This window comes from Diospyros lotus, chromosome 8, assembly GCF_014633365.1.
Source record: "Diospyros lotus cultivar Yz01 chromosome 8, ASM1463336v1, whole genome shotgun sequence".
Classification (NCBI taxonomy): Eukaryota; Viridiplantae; Streptophyta; class Magnoliopsida; order Ericales; family Ebenaceae; genus Diospyros; species Diospyros lotus.
The window spans coordinates 39678757-39698561 of record NC_068345.1 but is presented as its reverse complement, the minus strand read 5'-3'; the positions used below and the strand labels follow the sequence as shown (position 1 = coordinate 39698561).

At 38.9% G+C, this 19805-nt stretch overlaps 1 protein-coding gene across 2 annotated transcripts in view; it reads left to right on the top strand.

Annotated features, from left to right (window-relative positions):
• LOC127807401 (protein MOR1) overlaps positions 1 to 19805 on the top strand; it is a 37553-nt gene that overhangs the window by 9344 nt on the left and 8404 nt on the right. The window contains exons 8-35 of one of the 2 annotated variants that reach the window (XM_052345223.1): positions 102 to 187; positions 363 to 476; positions 1433 to 1552; positions 2732 to 2834; positions 5424 to 5560; positions 13346 to 13411; positions 13571 to 13685; positions 13795 to 13835; positions 14386 to 14457; positions 14563 to 14667; positions 14867 to 14972; positions 16207 to 16319; positions 16405 to 16492; positions 16689 to 16789; positions 16895 to 17002; positions 17181 to 17286; positions 17365 to 17444; positions 17526 to 17675; positions 17802 to 17877; positions 17995 to 18119; positions 18233 to 18343; positions 18471 to 18620; positions 18732 to 18806; positions 18901 to 18982; positions 19076 to 19203; positions 19308 to 19409; positions 19483 to 19557; positions 19648 to 19743. In XM_052345223.1, the coding sequence (XP_052201183.1) occupies positions 102 to 187; positions 363 to 476; positions 1433 to 1552; positions 2732 to 2834; positions 5424 to 5560; positions 13346 to 13411; positions 13571 to 13685; positions 13795 to 13835; positions 14386 to 14457; positions 14563 to 14667; positions 14867 to 14972; positions 16207 to 16319; positions 16405 to 16492; positions 16689 to 16789; positions 16895 to 17002; positions 17181 to 17286; positions 17365 to 17444; positions 17526 to 17675; positions 17802 to 17877; positions 17995 to 18119; positions 18233 to 18343; positions 18471 to 18620; positions 18732 to 18806; positions 18901 to 18982; positions 19076 to 19203; positions 19308 to 19409; positions 19483 to 19557; positions 19648 to 19743 (2831 nt within the window). Of the gene's footprint in view, positions 1 to 101; positions 188 to 362; positions 477 to 1432; positions 1553 to 2731; positions 2835 to 5423; positions 5561 to 13345; positions 13412 to 13570; positions 13686 to 13794; positions 13836 to 14385; positions 14458 to 14562; positions 14668 to 14866; positions 14973 to 16206; positions 16320 to 16404; positions 16493 to 16688; positions 16790 to 16894; positions 17003 to 17180; positions 17287 to 17364; positions 17445 to 17525; positions 17676 to 17801; positions 17878 to 17994; positions 18120 to 18232; positions 18344 to 18470; positions 18621 to 18731; positions 18807 to 18900; positions 18983 to 19069; positions 19204 to 19307; positions 19410 to 19482; positions 19558 to 19647; positions 19744 to 19805 lie in introns of both variants that reach the window. The other variant, XM_052345222.1, reaches the window with a different exon arrangement.

The following is a 19805-nucleotide window of genomic DNA, read 5'->3' as shown; positions in this document are numbered from 1 at the left end:
TTGAATTATGGATATTTTTATTGGGACATATTTTGGTACTAAAAAGTTGTCATATTTTGCATTGATTGCATAGCTCTAATATACATCAATCTTTTTTTCAGCTCCTCAGGAAATTGATGAATATGAATTTATTGATCCTGTTGATATATTAACTCCATTGGAAAAGAGTGGATTTTGGGATGGTGTGGTCAGTGCTATCAATCTTGTGTCCTTGCTTTTTATTGACATTTAATCCTTCATTTTCTGTATTAATAGTGTGTAGTCTTGCTTTCTGATTAATGTCATGAGAGGGATTCATGACATTTTGTTGCTTGCTATTTACTTTTTTGTTTTTTGTTTTTTAACACTTTCTTGTGTTTCAGAAAGCTGCAAAGTGGTCAGAGCGAAAGGATGCTGTTGCAGAGTTAACCAAACTTGCTTCAACTAAAAAGATAGCTCCTGGTGATTTCATTGAAATCTGTCGGACTCTTAAGAAGGTAACTATTTTTGCCCTAGTCTTTTTGCATGATTAGATCATTACTTTTCTCCAAATTCAGTCACATTGTCTATAATTTACCATCTCATGTTTGGGTCATTGTTTTTAGCAGGCTCACTGAAGAAATAAATAAAATACTTTCTAGTGTATGCAACTTTGTCTTTTTTTTGTAATGTCCTTTGGTATTTGATTGCTAGGGCATCAGGTGTTGTTTGTGACAACTCTCAAATGTTTCCTCAAATGATACTGGCTCATATTGATTTTTATTTCTTCAGCTAGAACCTATAATCCATGCCTACATTTGGACTTGTGTTGGTCATGCATGCAAGAAATGCATGAGTTTGGAATTTAGTCATGAAGGCAGGCTGAAAACTATATCCCTGTGGTATTGGTGTTTCTCGATCCTTGTGGGGTTTTGCAGATCTCCTAAGTTAATTGCGCAGATATGCTGGCACTCCTTTTTAGCTGTTGCTTCTGCTTGCCCAGTGACCTATGAAGTTTTCTTAATCTAATACACCAGTGCTAATTTCCTATTTTATGACTTCTCAATCAATCTCCAATTCCATGATAAGTTCACACTATTCTTTGCTTACATATATAAAAAAAATGCAGGCAATTTTGGTTTTGTTTCATAAAATCATGTGAACTGATTTTACATTTTATGGTGATCATGTTTTGACGCATCTTGAACTTTAGACTTTATTAAATAGAAAGTTTAAGCTCTTTGGACTTGCACTAATATTACCATTTCATCTTTACAAGTAGTTAAGTTTTACTCTGGTTTGTTATTTAGAATTGTGTTTACTGATTAACTCCTGTTCAAGCCAGATTCTAAATGGACATCTTTTATGTACATCTGTCTGTCTTTAGCTGGGTTTTATATTTGTTTCGTTTTTGCTACTGCAGTGCTGTATTTAATTTGTTGTGCTGTCACTCTTCCCCCTCCCTATATTGCAGCTAATTACGGATGTGAACATAGCTGTTGCAGTTGAATCCGTCCAGGCAATTGGGAATCTTGCTAAGGGTCTAAGATCCCATTTCTCTGGAAACTCACGCTTCTTGTTACCTGTTTTACTTGTAAGTATATTCATGAAAGCTTTGATTACTGGTTATTACTTTATGCTCCACTTTGTGTTTGCACATTTACAGTGAGACCTGGACATATTTTATCTATGATTGCAAACATAATTATCAAACTGTTGGTCTTTTCAATTCAGTCTGAGTTTCTGTTCTTGTAAGTCATTTGAAGTCACTGACAGTTGGCATGAATAATGGATGTGCAAACTAATTTTCGTTAGAAGCTGTGTCAGGACCTCAGTGTCATGCACCTAATGTTTGTGAGAGTCTAGTGGTATTTTTCATTGGTATTCTACAGCAGTAGTAATAGCAGTTGTATTTGGAGCTAGTTGCTCATAGTTGTACCTTGAGATTTGTAATTGGCAGCCTTGATTGGCACCAACTTAACTGCTTGGATTAGTATATAAAGCTAATCCAGCCTAATGCAAAGATATTGAAGTATTATTCCAGAAAACTCTCTCTCTCAATCCTTCTCTCTCTCCTCTTTCTGTTCTCTTCTCTCTCTCTCTCCTCTTTCTGTTCTCTTCTCTCTCTCTCTCTGAATTTTTGTCTCAGTCTTCCTACTTTCTGCCCTAATTCTCGCCAATTGGCTGAGAATTGACATTGTCAGATCTGAGGACCTGACACTCAGATACTGGTAATAGGTTCAGGTATGTGTCCATGGTCAAACTCATTGAATTGTCTTTTCAAGCAACATTTGAAAACCAAAAAAAAAATCATTTTCTCAATTGCTTTTGTTTAGTAAAGTCAGCTCTAGAATCCTGAACTAGACATGTTGGATGCACGGTATGCTCTCTACTGCTCAATACAAACTGCTTTTGCAATTTTCCCATTTTTGGTTATTGTGTTTTAAATGTTGTTGGTTAGATGTTTGCTTCTTAGGAATTAAATTTCCACTATGTATATATTTTGTTGTTCTTTTCCATTGCCTGCCTTGCCAATATGGAGCAAGGATGTCGAGTATAATGTTGGAGAAACGTTGATAATTAAACACTGTAATAGTTGTTATTGTTTACAATCACTATAATATTATCCATTTCTCTAAACCAAATTGTAGTTTGTAAGGAAAAGAAATGCCTGCAGTGCTTCAAGTCTTCCAGATCAGAGACTAATCTGGTCATATATTTAGTGTTTTTATTTTCACATGTTAGTTCGTTTTTTTTTTTCCTTCTTGAATAGGAAAAACTGAAAGAGAAAAAACCTGCTTTGATTGAGGCACTTATTCAAACTCTCCAAGCTATGCACAACTCTGGGTGTTTGACTCTTGCAGACATTGTTGAAGGCAGGTTTTGCTACTGTTTAAATTTAGAACATGTTGCACTCATTTTTGGATCTTTTTATGATGCTTACTATAAAACTATGAGGATCCTTTTAAAACATGCTAAAGTTTCTGTTTTCAGTTACTGTAATTCTACATATTCTTTTTGGGCTTTGAACTGATAATTTTATTCACTTCTGTAATGCTATTATGTGTCATTGTTTATCTCTATGTTTCTCTTAAATGTTGCTTTGTGTAAAGACCAGAACAGGCTACAAAAGAAAAACTAGTTGAATTCGTGCCCCCATTTTTATATTGATTAATAATTGAGTACCAATATGTTTTAGTTGGGTCCTTGTGTTCAAGCCACTCTATTGGGAGAAGTTTAGAAGGCACGCTTCTTTCAAGTTGAGTAGGTGCAGTAAAGCATCTAGAGTCTTTCATTTTATGGTTGATTTGAGGTGGAAGAGAACATTTTTTATTTTGGTTGTGTGTCAGACCCCGTTGATCTTTCACATGCTTGTCAAAGAAAGGGTGATTTTTTGAAAGTCACTCTCCTTACTTAACTGGTTCCATGAATTATGTGTAATGCTGAAATTTTGATCAGTACCACGACAAATCCTATCTCTAATCTTTTGAACAGCTGCTAAAAGAAATTTGGTGAAAAACCTTTAGGCATGATAGGGGATGTAAGGGACTTATAGAAGATATGCCATGGATAGAGCTGAGTGAATAGCTAGAATTCATGTAGCCAATCCTGCCCAAGTTGGGCTAGGGCTTGTGATGTCATGTTGATGAATAGCTGAAAATTGGTTGCATATTGTTTTGACCTGCATCTATCTATCTAAGTGAATATAGTAGGCAAGTCCCCTTGTTTTAGTTACCAACAAGTGGTAGTGTAACAATTAGAATTTACTGTTATTCTTAATTAGCACTGCAAACATGTTACATGAAAGAATATTTTGTAGAAAAATTGTAAATAACATTGGTCTACTTATGGTTTTGAAAGCTACTCTTGGTTTGGAATTAGAAAAAGCTTAAGAGAACATGTTTACTGAACAAGTTGCTTTTAGGGAATTGATCTATACAACCCTAGTTTTTTTAAGATAACCTATATAACCCTATTTTTAAGAAACATAAAATGTTATTTTCACTGCTCCAAAAATTGTTGTCATACAAAAAATGGAACTGTATGAAAATAAAGTTGTTTTAAAATTTTTCAGAAGTTTCAAAATTGAAATTAGTAAAAACAGAGAAAATGAACACTTAAAAAGCGCCAATATGGATAAAGAAATAAGGTACAACAATTTGGAGAAAAAATTAATAATACTGATATGATAGGGATATGAAAAAAAAAAAAAAATATTTTGGTAATGTTTATGAATATAATGGCCAAAAAGTACACTACTAATCTAATATGAAGGTCAATGCATATTAATATTGGTATAGAAAAATATTGGAAAATATCCCTAGTCTAATGTAAAGACGTAAAGATGCTCTTAAATTGATAATAATGATTATATAAACATCATTCAGCTTAGAAACATAAAGTAATACTTTTTGTTACAGTTGTAATTGAGCTCAATTTTGTATTTTTAATTCCGTGTCCAAAAATTTACTCCAAACAGTCTCTTAAAAACTCTGTTTCAAACCTCAGTCTCTCCTCAAGCATGTCTTATCAATGGACATGTGTCCTAAGCATGGCATGTCTACGAATAAAATAAATAATAATAATAATAATAAATTAGGATGCACCATTCTGGTGTGTTCCATACATATCTTAATATATGTCTAATCCATGGACACGTGTCCTAAGCATGACATGTCTATGAATAAAATAAATAATAATAATAATAAATTAGGATGCACCATTCTGGTGTGTTCCATGCGTATCTTAATGTCTGGCAATTATCTATGTCCAATGCATGTAGGACACTGGTATAGCATCCTGTTCTTTCATCATAGACAAAAATACAGAATGCACAACCAAATGAGGCCTAACTATTCTAATATCATTTTGTTCCCATAAATCACTCAAAACCTCTTATTATTCCAATAGAACATGGTTTCTCGTCACTCCAATTCTTATATGCTCTTTTCTTAGTCACTGAACTTCCAGAGCTATGAAATGGTCTATTGTGAGTTTGCAAGAAGTGGAGGAAATGGGCAGTACAGAACCCTGCCCACTTTTTCTCTGTTTATATGTTTATCATCCATGGGGTTGATACTATTCAAAGATTTCCGGCTTCCCTCCTATTTCAATGTTTCCTTTTGTTGGATGTAAGTTTAGTTTCGACCTCGGAAATTTTATTTCTCTTTAAGAAGTTATGCAGTTTGGTGTTAGCCCCTGAGGATAGGAGTTGGGTTGGATTGCTGCTGGTGATGCACTATGTTGAATAAATTTCTTTGTCTGTTGCTGGTTGGTTTAAATGTTTATTCGTTATGGTTTTACTGTTTGTTGGTTTGGTCAATGGAGGATCAGTTTGTTTTTACAATTCTGTCCCCTGTAAAATGTAAATGCTAGAATTGTTCTCTCAAACTTCTAGCATTGTACAAGGATGGGTTCTACTTGTGTGCTTTGTTCTTATTATGCCAAAATGCTCTTTGCTGCAGATGTTAAGGCAGCAACAAAAAACAAAGTTCCACTTGTGCGCTCATTGACTTTAAACTGGGTCACATATTGCATTGAGACTAGCAACAAGGCCATTGTTCTCAAAGTTCATAAGGAATATGTTCCAATATGCATGGAGGTAAATGAGTTACGTGCCATATCATTGATATAGACTTGGTTTGCATAAAATGTCTCTATGGGAACGTGTTCCAATATGTATGGAAGTGAGTTACATGTCATATCATTGATATAGATTAGGTCATATTTGTCAAAGGCAGGCCTAGGTATGAGGCACACAGAGGCACAGCTCTGTGCGCCTCATCAGCACTGAGGTGCAGCCCATACAAGGGTGCTGCCTAGGCACACAAGGTACGCGCCTTGTATATGTAAGTGTATTAAAACCCAATTTCTTGTCTATGTATCATCTTAGATCTTATTTCTTGTTGATTTATTTGCTTATTCTTATATATTGTGTTATGAATAGGAGCTCTTTTGATAACTCAAACAAAGATTCTTACTGCCAATTCTCTCAACTCCTCACCCGAAATCAAACCAAAACAATAGAAATAAGAAACTGAAATTGTAAGAACAAAATTAAAGGAGTTGTCACGAAATGACTGGTCATTTCCGCATTTAATTCCTTTTGCATTTTTTTAAAATTCTAGCACTACTGTTCGGTAGCAGCTGGTAGGGTGATACAATGCCATTTTGGATGTTTAGGCGTTAGCTAAATGAAGGTGGTGAACGGCTGGGTAGGAAGAAGACAAAAGGGAATATAGTTTGTTAGGAGTTGTACCAGGTGCGGGCCCACCTCTGACAGGGGAATATCCCCCAAACGGCCTATATATATCTGTAGACCTCCATCGTGAGGGACAATCATTGAGAATTATCAGAATCTGTTTCCTTCCTATTCTCTCACTCTCTAAACCCCTCCTCTTGTCTCTCTACTCTCTATTCTCCACTCTTACTCAGCCACTTTCCCTTCACGGAACTCTTACCGGAGAAGGATTAATTCCTTCCTCAAGAGTGGGGTTGTGACATTCTGGTATCAGAGCAAAGATTCTCGACCAGAGCTCGGTGACCCAGAACAATGGCGGAAGGAACTCGCATGAAGGACATGGAGACGCGGCTCCAGCAGCTGGGAGCGGCAGTGATCGAAATCCAGAATATAATGGATAGGATGGAGTTGGAAGCTAACAGAAACCATGAGGCAGTGATCGCCATGGACCGAAGGATGGAAGACTCCATGGAAGGGCTTGAAAGGAGATTAGAAGGGTCGATCGCACGGGTACGTGAAGAGCTGGGAGCTCAAATCCAGCAGTTCATGGTGATGTTTACCCAGCAAAATCGGGTCAGGTTAGCTCCAGACTTTCCACCTAGAGGGGAGAATGAACCTCTCTTGCAAAGGGTTATGATTTACCCGGAAGAAAGAGGTCGGGAAGAGTTAGAAATAATAGGAGGAGAAGAGCAGAACCATCACCCTCCAGGATTTCCTATGCCTCGGATGGAAATCCCGGTATTCGAAGGGATACATCCTCGGTGGTGGCTGAGGAAGTGCGAGCGATTGTTCGAATGGTATAACGTCCCCAGAATGCAGAGGGTGGGCCTAGCCGCTGCATACTTCAATGAGGTGGTAGACGCATGGTTCCAGGGGTGCTTGAGTCTAAGGAGAGAATACACCTAGGAGGAATTCTCTGAAAGGTTATGTGAACGCTTTGGAGAGAGAAGTGTGGCGGACACCATTGAAGAATTCAATAAGCTACGGCAAACCGGGAGCGTGGGATCCTATCTCAAGAAGTTCGAGGAGCTTATATCATACATGGTTAGTCATAACCATCACCTCTCAGAAGCTTATTTTGTATCAAGCTTCATGAGTGGACTGAGCGAGGAACTCAGACCAATGGTTAAGATGATGAAGCCGCGGACAGTTGAACAAGCTTCAGAAAGTGCTCGTTTACAAGAAATGATGGTGGAGGCCTTGATCAAGAAGCAAAGGCAACTACCCAGAGGAGCTAACACCGGGACAACTGGTATGGGGACAAAAGGGTACCCCCGTGACGGTAACAGGGGAAGGCCAAATATGAATATGAGTTCCACTCCCTATGGGGAGCAGCTACGTGAGCAAAGAAGGATAGCTGGCTTGTGCTTCAGATGCGGGGATAGATATCACCCGGGCCATCAGTGCAAGAGGCAGATCTTACTATTGGAAGGAGAGGAAGAAGGGGAGCAGGACGAAGCCAAAGAAGGAGTGGAAGGGGGTGATGAAGAGGATAATGGAGAGATTCCCTACATGCCTTAAAGGGAGTGGCCGACAACAAGATCATCAAGGTGGGAGGTCAAGTTAAAGACTGCAATCTCATGATTTTAATTGATAGCGGAAGCACTCATAGCTTCCTCGATGAAAGCATGGCTGAGAAGTTGAAATGCCCACTCACGGGAACCATTCCCCTGAGTGTGACAATTGCCAACGGCGAGAGGGTGCTGAGTAATTTCACCTACAAGGGCTTTTGCTGGGAGATGCAGGGAGAGAAGTTTGAGACAGACTTGAGGTTGCTTCAACTAGGAGGGTGCCATGTGGTTTTAGGAGTGGACTGGATGAAGGGGGTGAGCCCCATTAGCTTCGATTTCAATAGAATGGAGGTGTCATTTGAAAAAGATGGTAGAAGGATGACACTGACCGGGAAGAGCGAGATGGGGGCCTGTAAGATGATATCGGGAAGGAGGCTGCAAAGAGTGTTGAAGAGTAAGTGAAGTCAGATAGCCCACATTTTCTCAGTGGTAGCAGCCGAAGGGGGATCACATAGAAGCTGCGACACAAGGGGAGATGGGGTTGACAGTAAGCACACCCCAGGGAATGCAAAACTAGGTATGTCACTCGGATGCCCTTAATAAACTGTTGGTGGATTACAAGGATCTCCTTAGGGAACCAAAAACTTTACCCCCTACTCGAATGTTTGACCATAACATTAATCTTAAACCTGGTGCCGAACCTATCAATATTAGAGCATACCGATACCCTCCCAACCAAAAGAACGCAATTGAAAAAATGGTGAGAACCATGCTGGAACAATCCCTCATTAGACCCAGTCAAAGCCCATTTGCTTCTCCCGTCCTCCTAGTCAAAAAGAAGGATGGAACATGGAGATTTTGTGTCGATTATCGGCAACTAAATGCCATGACTATTAAAGATAAATTTCCTATACCCTTAGTGGAGGACCTATTAGACGAACTTAACCATGCCAAATTCTTTTCTAAGCTGGATCTAAGGGCCGGATACCATCAAATTAGGATGAAGATTGAAGATATCCCAAAAATAGCCTTCAAAACCCATCATGGCCACTTTGAGTTCCTAGTGATGCCCTTCGGGTTCACAAATGCCCCGGCGACCTTCCAATCCCTCATGAACAGAATTTTTGAACCCTACCTCCACAAGTTTATATTGGTTTTCTTTGATGACATACTTGTTTACAGCCCTACATTCGACCAACACCTAGCCCACCTCAAAATCACCCTTGAAATCCTAAGAACCCACCAGCTTTTTATTAAGGAATCCAAATGTGCTTTTGCCCAAAGACAGGTGGAATATCTCGGTCACCTCATATCAGATGGCGAGGTTAGTACCGATCCCAGGAAGGTGGAAGCGATGTTGTCTTGGCCAAGGCCCACATCCCTGAAGGCTTTGAGGGGATTCTTAGGGCTGATCGGGTATTATCGAAGGTTTGTGCAAAACTACAGAATTATCAGCAAGCCACTGACCAACTTACTGAAGAAGGGAAGATTCAATTGGGGGCAAGAGGCAGAGGAAGCATTCGAGAACCTGAAAGGGGCTATGAGCAGAGTACCGGTGTTGGGCCTCCCAGATTTTGACAAGCCTTTCACTCTAGAAACAGATGCGAGTGGAACCGGGGTAGGGGCAGTGCTGGCTCAAGAGGGAAGACCCCTAGCCTTCCTGAGCCAAGTATTGAGTCCAAAACACTTAGGACTCAGCATTTATGAAAGGAACTTCTGGCTGTGCTCATGGCGGTAGACCGTTGGAGGCATTACTTGGAGGGCAACAAGTTCATCACAAAAACGGACCACGAGAGCTTAAAATTCCTACTGCAACAAAAGCTCCAAACGCAACTACAGAAGAAGGGAATGACCAAATTAATGGGTCTGGATTACAGAATTCAATACCGGAAGGGAAAAGAAAACAAGGCAGCTGATGCACTGTCCAGACATCATGAGGAGGGAGACTTAGCAGCCATAACTACCCTGGTGCCTGAATGGTATCAAGAAGTGATTGACAGCTACGAAGGAGACAGTAGAGTTAAGTCAATGGTGGAAAAGCTGGCATTGGGAGCCCAGGAGGTAGAGGGCTACACCCTGAACCAAGGGTTACTGAGGTTTCGCGGAAGGATTGTGATTGGACAAAGCCCGAGGATCAAGGAAAGGATCTTTCAAGCACTACACGAGTCTCCGCTGGGAGGGCATTCAGGAGAACAGAATGCTTACCTCCGGGTTAAGCGGGTGTTCTAGTGGCCGAAAATGAAAACAGAGATTAAGGAGCTAGTCCAGAGATGCGATATGTGTAGGAGGTGTAAGTCGAGATAGTGGCCTACCCGGGGTTACTACAACCCCTGCCCATCCCCGACCAGGCCTGGACTAGTGTCTCGATGGACTTTGTGGAAGGACTTCCTCGATCGGAAGGGAGGGATAGCATCCTGGTCGTAGTTGACTGGCTAACTAAATTTGCCCACTTCATCGAGTTGACCCATCCTTACACGGCTCAAGATGTAGCTAGGGTCTTCTTGGATAGGGTGATCAAATTGCATGGGGCTCCTAAGACTGTAATCTCGGATAGGGACAAGATTTTCACTAGCTTGATGTGGCAGGAGTTAATGAAGTCCCTCGGAACAAAACTAAATTTGTCCACCGTGTATCACCCCCAATCCGACGGACAGATCGAGAGAGTGAACCAGAGCCTTGAAACATACCTGAGGTGTGTATGTTTGCTGCAGCCCAAGGAGTGGCATAAGTGGTTGTCGCTAGCGCAGTGGTGGTATAACACCAGCCACCACTCGTCAACCAAGATGTCCCCTTTCGAGGCCTTATTCGGGTACAAACCACCCCTACTACCAGCAGTGGGAGGAAGCTCTAATGTGGCCTCAGTGGAGGAGTATTTGCAACAAAGGAGGGAGATGACACAGCAGTTGAAGCAAGAGCTAGCCTCGGCTCAAAACCGCATGAAGCAAAACGCGACCGAAGGAGAAGCGAGAGGGAGTTCGAAACAGGGGATCAGGTGTATCTTCGACTAAGGTACAGCCACCTAAAGTCAATTTCTCGAGGGAAGGTCACTAAACTTAGCCCCAAGTATTATGGACCGTTCCCTATTGAGGCTAGAATCGGGAAGGTAGCCTATCGATTGAAGCTTCCCCCAGGGTCACAAATTCACCCTGTTTTCCATGTTTCACTCTTAAAAAAGTCAGTGGGAGCTCAACCAACAAGTTCAGTGCTACCAGCCCTTCCCAAGGAGGTCAGCGTAAGGATCGAGCCAGAGGTTGTTGTCGATAGGCGGGTGAGATACAAGCACGGGGTGCCACTCATCCAGGTATTGGTCAAATGGCGAGGGCACACTTCGGAAGACAGTACGTGGGAATACCTTCCGGAATTCCTCAATCAGTTTCCACAAGCGGCCAACCTCCTTAGCATTTCTCGAGGACTAGAAATGGCTAATGAAGGGGGAGTTGTCACGAAATGACTGGTCATTTCCGCATTTAATTCCTTTTGCATTTTTTTAAAATTCTAGCACTACTATTCGGTAGCAACTGGTAGGGTGATACAATGCCATTTTGGATGTTTAGGCGTTAGCTAAATGAAGGTGGTGAATGGCTGGGTAGGAAGAAGACAAAAGGGAATATAGTTTGTTAGGAGTTGTACCAGGTGCGGGCCCACCTCTGACAGGGGAATATCCCCCAAACGGCCTATATATATCTGTACACTTCCATCGTGAGGGACATCATTGAGAATTATCAGAATCTGTTTCCTTCCTATTCTCTCACTCTAAACCCCTCCTCTCGTCTCTCTACTCTCTATTCTCCACTCTTACTCAGCCACTTTCCCTTCATGGAACTCTTACTGGAGAAGGATTAATTCCTTCCTCAAGAGTGGGGTTGTGACAGGAATGAAAACAGAAATAAAAACATTCAAACCACAAACACGAGACAGCAGTTTATTCTGGTTTGGATTGCTTGAAATCAACCCTACATCCAGCCTTGAAATCACCCCGAGAGCAGTCTTGATTTATTCGGAAATCAATCAGTACATCAGTCTCTCCTTTTCTGAGTACACCCATACTATTCTCTCCCAAGATTACAAAGTGCTATCAATCTATGCCTTTCCTCTCAAAGAATACATGCACTCGACAGAATTTCGTGCCCCCCCCCCCCCCCCCCCCCCAACTATCACTAATTATAGATTGGGATATAAACTTCCATTTAATTCTTCATTGGCCCTCAAATATACTGCTTTCACTAATTTTATTATCCTATACTCAAGACAACTTTTTAACATATTGCTGAGAGGCAAACCTAGTGCTGTAAGCCGGAGGTCCACTGGATCTCCCACTCACTGGAGAATTAGTCGCACACCTGCATCCTGGTTCATTTTTCTTTCTTTCTTCTATTTCTTTTGCAATTTAGAAGAAACTAATTCTTTGTTATAATTGTTTTTTTTTCTGTGTTCTACTCTATTTTTTTTTCTTTTTTCTAATTTCTGTTGCAATTTAGAAGAAAGTAATTGCAAAGAAACAAATTGTTTTTCACTGTGCGCTCCACTGATTTTTTTTCTATCTTCTAATTTCTTTTGCAATTCAAAAGAAACTAATTTTTTTGTAATTGTTTTTGCTGTGTGTTCTGCTGTATTTTTTTTCTTTCTTCTAATGCAAAAGAAATTAGGAGAAATTAGTTGTTTCCTGCTGTAATTTTTTCTTTCTTCTAATTTCTATTGCAGTTAGAAGAAACTAACTGTTTTTTGGCTATAATATTAGTTGTTATTATAGGGTTGGCTATTTGTCATTTATGATTTTATGAGTTTGCATCTACTTCCTTGTAGGTGTATATTGAAAAGATTGGTGTATAAGTATTTTAAGCATTTTGATTAAATGTGTACCTCATGTACATGAGGCTCACACGCTTGGCCTTGCACCTCACACCCAGGCCCAAAGCACTAGTTTGCACCTTAGTGCATCTTGTTCCTTTTACAACTACGGACTCAGTTATATAAAGTGTCTGGATGTTCATTGGTGATTGAAGTCCTATAACCTTGGTGCAACGCTTGCCAGCAACTTTTCCAAATGACTGTCATTTTGTATTAGTGCTTCTCTGGTACATGTTGCTAATATATTTGGAGAGGGAGTTGGATTTTTCTACCACGATGTAAAAATTGATTCTTGAATTTCAGAGTCAATTTTCTGAGATTTCTGGTTCAGACAGATCACTGTGTGAGCTTGCGGTTATGGTCCCATGCAGCCATGCCATAATATCCAAGGTTTTAAATGGGATGGGGGTGATGTTGCTACCAAAGATTATCCTTAATAGGCCATAAAAGATAGCCAAACTGTGCCAGGGATGGATATGCCCAATGAGGTGGCCTTGAGATCCTTTATACCCTTTTGTCTCTCTCTCTCTCTCTCTCTATATATATATATATATATATAAGAGCTCAGGATACTATCATTCTCCAGATTCTCTTGAAATTATCTGTTATCAAATTATTTGTATTAATAACTTTTTACTGTGAGATGTGCATTGTGCATGCTTGGGACAATTTTGTTGATGACTATGAATTGCATTCCCTATTTATTCACAGGTGCTACTTATCTTGGCCCTCTGCTCAAATTCCTCCATTATATTTCTAATTGTATGTTATGTTAAATTATTTATAGTGCCTCAATGATGGAACTCCAGATGTAAGGGATGCAGCATTTTCTGCTTTGGCAGCTGTCGCCAAGGTATTCCTTACAATCTCATCTCAGCTATGAAAACTGTCATATATTTGTATTAAACTTGGTTATTGTTCTTTCCTCCCAGTTTTTTTAAGTTGTAAATGTTATTAACCAAGATTTGCTGCTTCAGTAATTAATGGTTTTACATTTTACTTTCTCTTTTAGTTGGTTGGCATGAGGCCTTTAGAAAAATCATTGGAGAAACTTGATGATGTTAGAAGAAAGAAGCTTTCAGAAATGATTGGGGGCTCTGGAGGTGCTCCAGTTGGTACAAGCTCAGGTTTGAAATATTTCTGTTGTTTTGAGTTAGCACAATGTTTTCATTTATAAGTTTGCACTTCATTTGAGCTTTGCGTTGCTCTTTTCTTATGTTTATTATGATTTTCCAGTTACTGCTCAAACTTCAGGTGCAAGAATTTCTTCGGTGGAGGTAGGTTTATCATTGTGTTTCAAATTTCTTGTCCATTTGTCATTTTTAATGATGACATTTAAGTATGGAAAACTATAGTTCTGATTTTAGTGGTTTTTCTTTCCATGATGTGCTGGAAATTTCAACTCTCAGCCATTATTAAGCATTAGGAATTCTAAGGCTTCTTTGTGAATTCATTTTTGATGCTTGCACTTTTGGGAATGAACTTCCGAACATGTTCTCTTTTGGTTACTTAAAAAGGTCCAAGAAACTTAAGTTGCACTCAAGGAAAACTTCTGTTATGTTGCATATCTTAAGCATTTCCTAGGCAGTCTACCATTGACACTCAATCTTGTCAATTCCATCATTCTATGTTTGGTCGTGTCTGATCTTATGCTTTTTATTTAAGTATTTGTAATTGCTGATATTATACCTTTTATATGACTTGAGAATAATACATGGGATATTCTATTGTCATGGATATGTATGTTACTACAATTTTTATTCAACTACTTTTCTTTTCTTTTTTGGCCAGAACTGATGTATAATTTTCATTATAATATTCATGCAGGCATCAGATGGGTCATTTGTGCGAAGATCGGCTGCAAGCATGCTTAGTGGAAAGAGGCCTGTTCAGGCAGCTGTGAGTATCTAATGATTTTTTTGCTTATGCTATTTTATGACTCTTTTGTAGATAAATGCTCTCTGCATGTTGATACTGACTAATGAAGTTTAAGCATTTTCTTAGCCTGCAAGTAAGAAAGTTGGGGCTGCAAAGTCTGGTGTCAATAAGAAAGGAGATGCTGCTAGTCAGTTAAAACCACCGAAACCAGTAGAACCTGAAGATGTTGAGGTAGCTCATCTGTATGTCCAATTTTGATGTTTTCTCTTTTCTGACTTGAACCGAACACGCACGCACACACCCCGCCCGGGGGTGGCAGCGGCGGCTGCTGCAAAAGAGAGAGAGACAAGACATTTGTTCTTTTCTTGGATGCTCTTCATGACCTAATGTTGAGCTCTTCTTTACTTCTTGGCAAACTTAATTTTTGCAGCCAGCTGATATGAGTCTTGAAGAGATTGAAAGCAGATTAGGTTCTCTTATACAAGCTGATACTTTTTCCCAGTTGAAGAGTGCTGTGTGGAAAGAGCGGCTTGAAGGTTATTCTGTCTATACAGCATTGGAACTTCTTGCTTTTGTGATCTATCTTGAATTTGTTTGATGAATTATGGTGACTGTGAAGGGAAATTATGGTGACTGTGAAGGGAAAAACAATGGTAGAACACTTGAACAATACTGGGTTTGCTAGCATGTTGAACATCACCTGTGTGATTCCTTGACATTTTGCACTGTGTTATTTGCCTCTTGAGAGAGTGGGAGAGATGACATACTTGATGACCACGTAAAAACCTTTTTTGAATTGCCAACTTTACCATTTATAGGATATGAATTCTTTGTAGTTTCTTTGCTTGTATAACTTCCTCTATCTTTGACAAGATATTTTTCCTGGAAAAGGTGGTGTCTAAAATAAGTGCTTAAAATCTGATTGGAGATCATTGCAATCTTTAGTTGGATTGGAGTATGATTTAACATGATAATGAAAGCACAGTACTAATGGTGAAAGTATTAAGGCTTTGTATTGTCTGCTAAATACAAAGGCTTGGTACGTTGTTGTATTCATGGTCACTAAAGAGGTGGAAAGAACATAATGAGAATAGTTTTTTGTGTTTTTCCTTTTCAGAAGGGATGTGCTTACCTAAAGTGTTTGTGGTTCTGTTTAGAGTATATTTTTATGGAACTTGCAACTTTACCCTAATCATACTTATATTGCTTTAGATTATTCTTTTTCATAGATATGCTGAATGACCTATTCTTCTCTTATACAAGTGTTAAGGATAATGGTTCCATGAAGCTTGTATTTGGAAATGGGACATCAAACGACTTCTCTCTCTCTCTCTCTTTTTTTTTTTTTTTTTACTAACATGGGTATTTGGACCTTCGGCTCGATTAATCCCAATGAACCCATGTAAACCACCCCCTGTCCACATGAGCTAGGACATCGAACGAACAACTTGTCAAGTAATCACTACTGGGGAAACAAAACAAAAAATGATATGGTGATAAATTAGCTTGTATAATGCATTTTTGGAGAATAAGAATTGTTCCCCTACTTATTTTTTAATAAGTAGATTTATACTATTTGAAAATAGTAAAAACATCTTATACACTTTATGGTAAATACATTAGTCATTTACATCCATGTTTGGTTGTCTGTCATTTTTATCTTTGCTTTCTAGTAATTTTAGTATTGCTAACTTATTAAGTTACTATATAATATATGTTTCACTTCACCCTTGTATGTGTAGCAACTGATATCTGATGTTTATTTCACAGCTATCGTCTCATTTAAGGAGCAAGTGGAGGCAATAAAGGAACTTGACCATTCGGTGGAGATCTTAGTTCGTTTGCTCTGTGCTGTTCCTGGATGGAATGAGAAAAACGTCCAGGTATGTGCCTTTTAGCTTCTCTTTCTGCCAAAGTTGTAGGGACATTGTTAGCTTATTATTAATTAGAATGTGTTGTGAGTTGCAGGTCCAGCAACAGGTCATTGATGTTATCACTCACATAGCTTCTACTGCATCCAAGTTTCCAAAGAAATGTGTTATTCTCTGCCTTCTTGGTGAGTGTTAGGTCATTTAGTATCAACTACTGTGGGGTTGGTTATGATTTTCTTTATAAGGGCTGGTTTTTTTGGCCATTGTCTTCTGGCTTGCTCTATTAGATACTTGTTCGCTTGCTTATATTACTGTTCTTATTAGGCTGTTTATTTCAATGCCTTGTTCATAATCTTGGGTTAATATTATTCTTTTCAATAGGTATGAGTGAACGGGTTGCAGATATCAAGACCCGTGTTCAAGCCATGAAGTGTCTTACAACCTTTTGTGAAGCCACAGGCCCAGGATTTATTTTTGAAAGAGTAAATTTTGGCTGCGCTCTTTGTACTTAATTTTTTGCTGTTAAATCCTACTCTATTATGTTTGTTGGCTAAATTCTTCGTGTTTACTTCTTTCTTTTTTTTAAGCTATACAAAATCATGAAGGATCACAAGAATCCCAAGGTTCTTAGTGAGGGTATTCTTTGGATGGTTTCAGCAGTTGATGACTTTGGTGTTTCACATCTTAAATTGAAGGTATTTCCACTTCTTCGACAATGGTGTTGCCATCATGTGATTATCATTTGGTTTTCCCAGCAGATTAACACTGCATATTATTGGAAAGGAGTGAATCTCTTTTTGTTTATTCATATTTTCCTTGAATAGAAGTGTTCTAGTTCTGGTTTTGATTGTTGGATGTTGTTTGTTCTGTTAGGATTTGATTGATTTTTGCAAAGATACGGGCTTGCAATCTAGTGCTGCTGCAACTAGAAATGCCACTATCAAACTGATTGGGGCTTTACACAAGTTTGTTGGTCCAGGTAATTTATCATCTATTTTATGAAACTTTGAACATCTTGAGTTGATGAGAGGATTCTGAGATACACTTTTTGTTTTAGATATCAAGGGGTTTCTTTCGGATATCAAACCTGCTCTTCTAAGTGCACTTGAAGCTGAGTATGAAAAAAATCCTTATGAGGTATGGATGACTTGTGGTCCAACCTTCTTTTCCTGGTTATTGATTTTTGTGGAGTTTATTGCTGTAATATGTTTTTTGCAGGGTTCTTCTGCAGTACCAAAGAAAACTGTCAAAGCTTCAGAATCCTCAACATCAGTGTCTAGTGGTGGTCTAGATGGCCTACCCCGAGAAGATATTAGTGGAAAGATTACACCTACTTTGCTTAAGGGGTTGGAAAGTCCTGATTGGAAGGTCTGGTTTTTTAGACTATAAGACATCTGCATATAATATTGTCTTGTTTATTTGTTTCTTCTTTTTGATGAATGGTAACTCTTGTTCCTAATGACTGCCTAGTTAATATTTTTCTTATTGTCACAGGTTCGCTTAGAATTTATTGAATCTGTAAATAAAATCTTGGAAGAGGCCAATAGACGCATCCAACCAACAGGAACTGGTAATAGATATTTTATGTCAGTATGAGATTTGTGCTGCACTTGTTATTTTGCTTTTTTAAATGTATTTTTTTTGGCACTGCCATTTGCTTGATTTTTGTTTTGATGTTGGCTTCCAGTGGAACTGTTTGGCGCTCTTAGAGGGCGTCTCTATGATAGCAACAAAAATTTAGTCATGGCAACTCTTTCTACTGTTGGTGCTGTTGCATCTGCAATGGGACCTGCTGTTGAGAAATCTAGCAAGGTATTTGCACACCCAAAATCACTTATTTGTATGCTTTTTTCATTTTGGTACATTTATTTGTATACTATTGTCTTTTGAATTTGACCTTAGTTTTGCCAAGTGGTTTCTTGCAGGGTATTCTTTCAGATGTATTGAAATGCCTTGGTGACAATAAGAAGCATATGAGAGAAAGCACTTTGACTACTCTAGATTCTTGGCTTGCTGCCGTTCATCTTGATAAAATGGTTAGTGCTGTTTTTTTTTTTTCTCGCCGTACTTTCATGGTTAGTTCACCTGACCTGGTGGGATTAACGGCTGTGATTGTCATTGTATCTTACTTTTGTGATTATTAACAATTATCTTCTTTCTTAGGTACCCTATGTTACTGCTGCATTGATGGATGCTAAGCTTGGTGCAGAAGGGCGTAAAGACCTTTTTGATTGGCTATCAAGGCAACTTAGTGGATTAAAAGATTTTCCTGATGGAGCACATCTGCTAAAACCAACTGCTTCTGCCATGACGGTATTCTCTACAGCAAAATGTCTATTCTTTGGATATATATTGTTTAGAAATATTTATAAATGTTTTAGCATTTGATTTTATTAATTATATGGTTTGTGCATTTGCATGTAGGATAAATCAGCAGATGTTCGCAAAGCAGCAGAAATATGCATTGGTGAAATTGTGAGAGCATGTGGGCAGGAAGTGGTAGGTGAACTGCACCATTGAACGTGCCTCTTTTTTTTTTTAATTCTGAACTTCAATATAATCCCAATCTCTTGTCATCTTGTTTTATTTGCAGGTGACCAAGAATTTGAAAGATATACATGGGCCTGCATTAGCTATTGTTATTGAACGGCTGAAATTGCAGGGGGCTTTTCATGGTATGATATGATGAAGCTTGCAGGTTATATTTTGTTTGGTTCTTTGACAGTGCAACTGTATTGCCTATCTAATTTTATTCCTCCCAGTCCCAGAAACCTTTGAATCAGCTAAAGCAATATCAACTGGGACAACATCCAAGAGCAGCTCAAAGGTTGGGAAATCTGGCTCTACTGGTCATGGTGATCGTATACCAAGACATGGAAGCAGGACTGTTTCCTCGGTATGCTTTTACTTAATTTGTTTATCTATTTTATTAATTTTCCTTTTTTGGGAAGAAAATAGATATGCTGATTTTTGTTCCTTATTTTTGTATGTTTTGGAAAGAGAGTTATTTCAGCAAAGGGTTCAAGACCAGAATCAATTATGTCTGTTCAAGATATCACTATCCAGTCTCAGCCTTTATTAAATGTGAAAGATTCAAACAAGGTATATATTAGTTAGGCATATATGTGATTCTTTATTTGTATGGTGCATCTATTATTGGATTGAGTTTGTGCAGGATGAAAGGGAGAGATTGGTTCTTCGCCGCTTCAAATTTGAAGAGCCACGATTAGAGCAGATTCAAGATCTTGAGGTACATGTTCCATTGCTCACTGATGATTTCTTGCTCTGTAATTGCTCCCCCCTCGATTTGACAGATTTTCTCAATATCTCTTTGCCACAGAATGATCTTATGAAGTATTTCAGAGAGGATTTACATAGGAGGCTACTGAGCACAGATTTCAAGAAGCAAGTTGATGGAATTGAGATTCTGCATAAGGTGCTTTATTGCGACCATATTCTTCAGTTACTTGATTTACTATGAGTATGTGAGTGGCATGT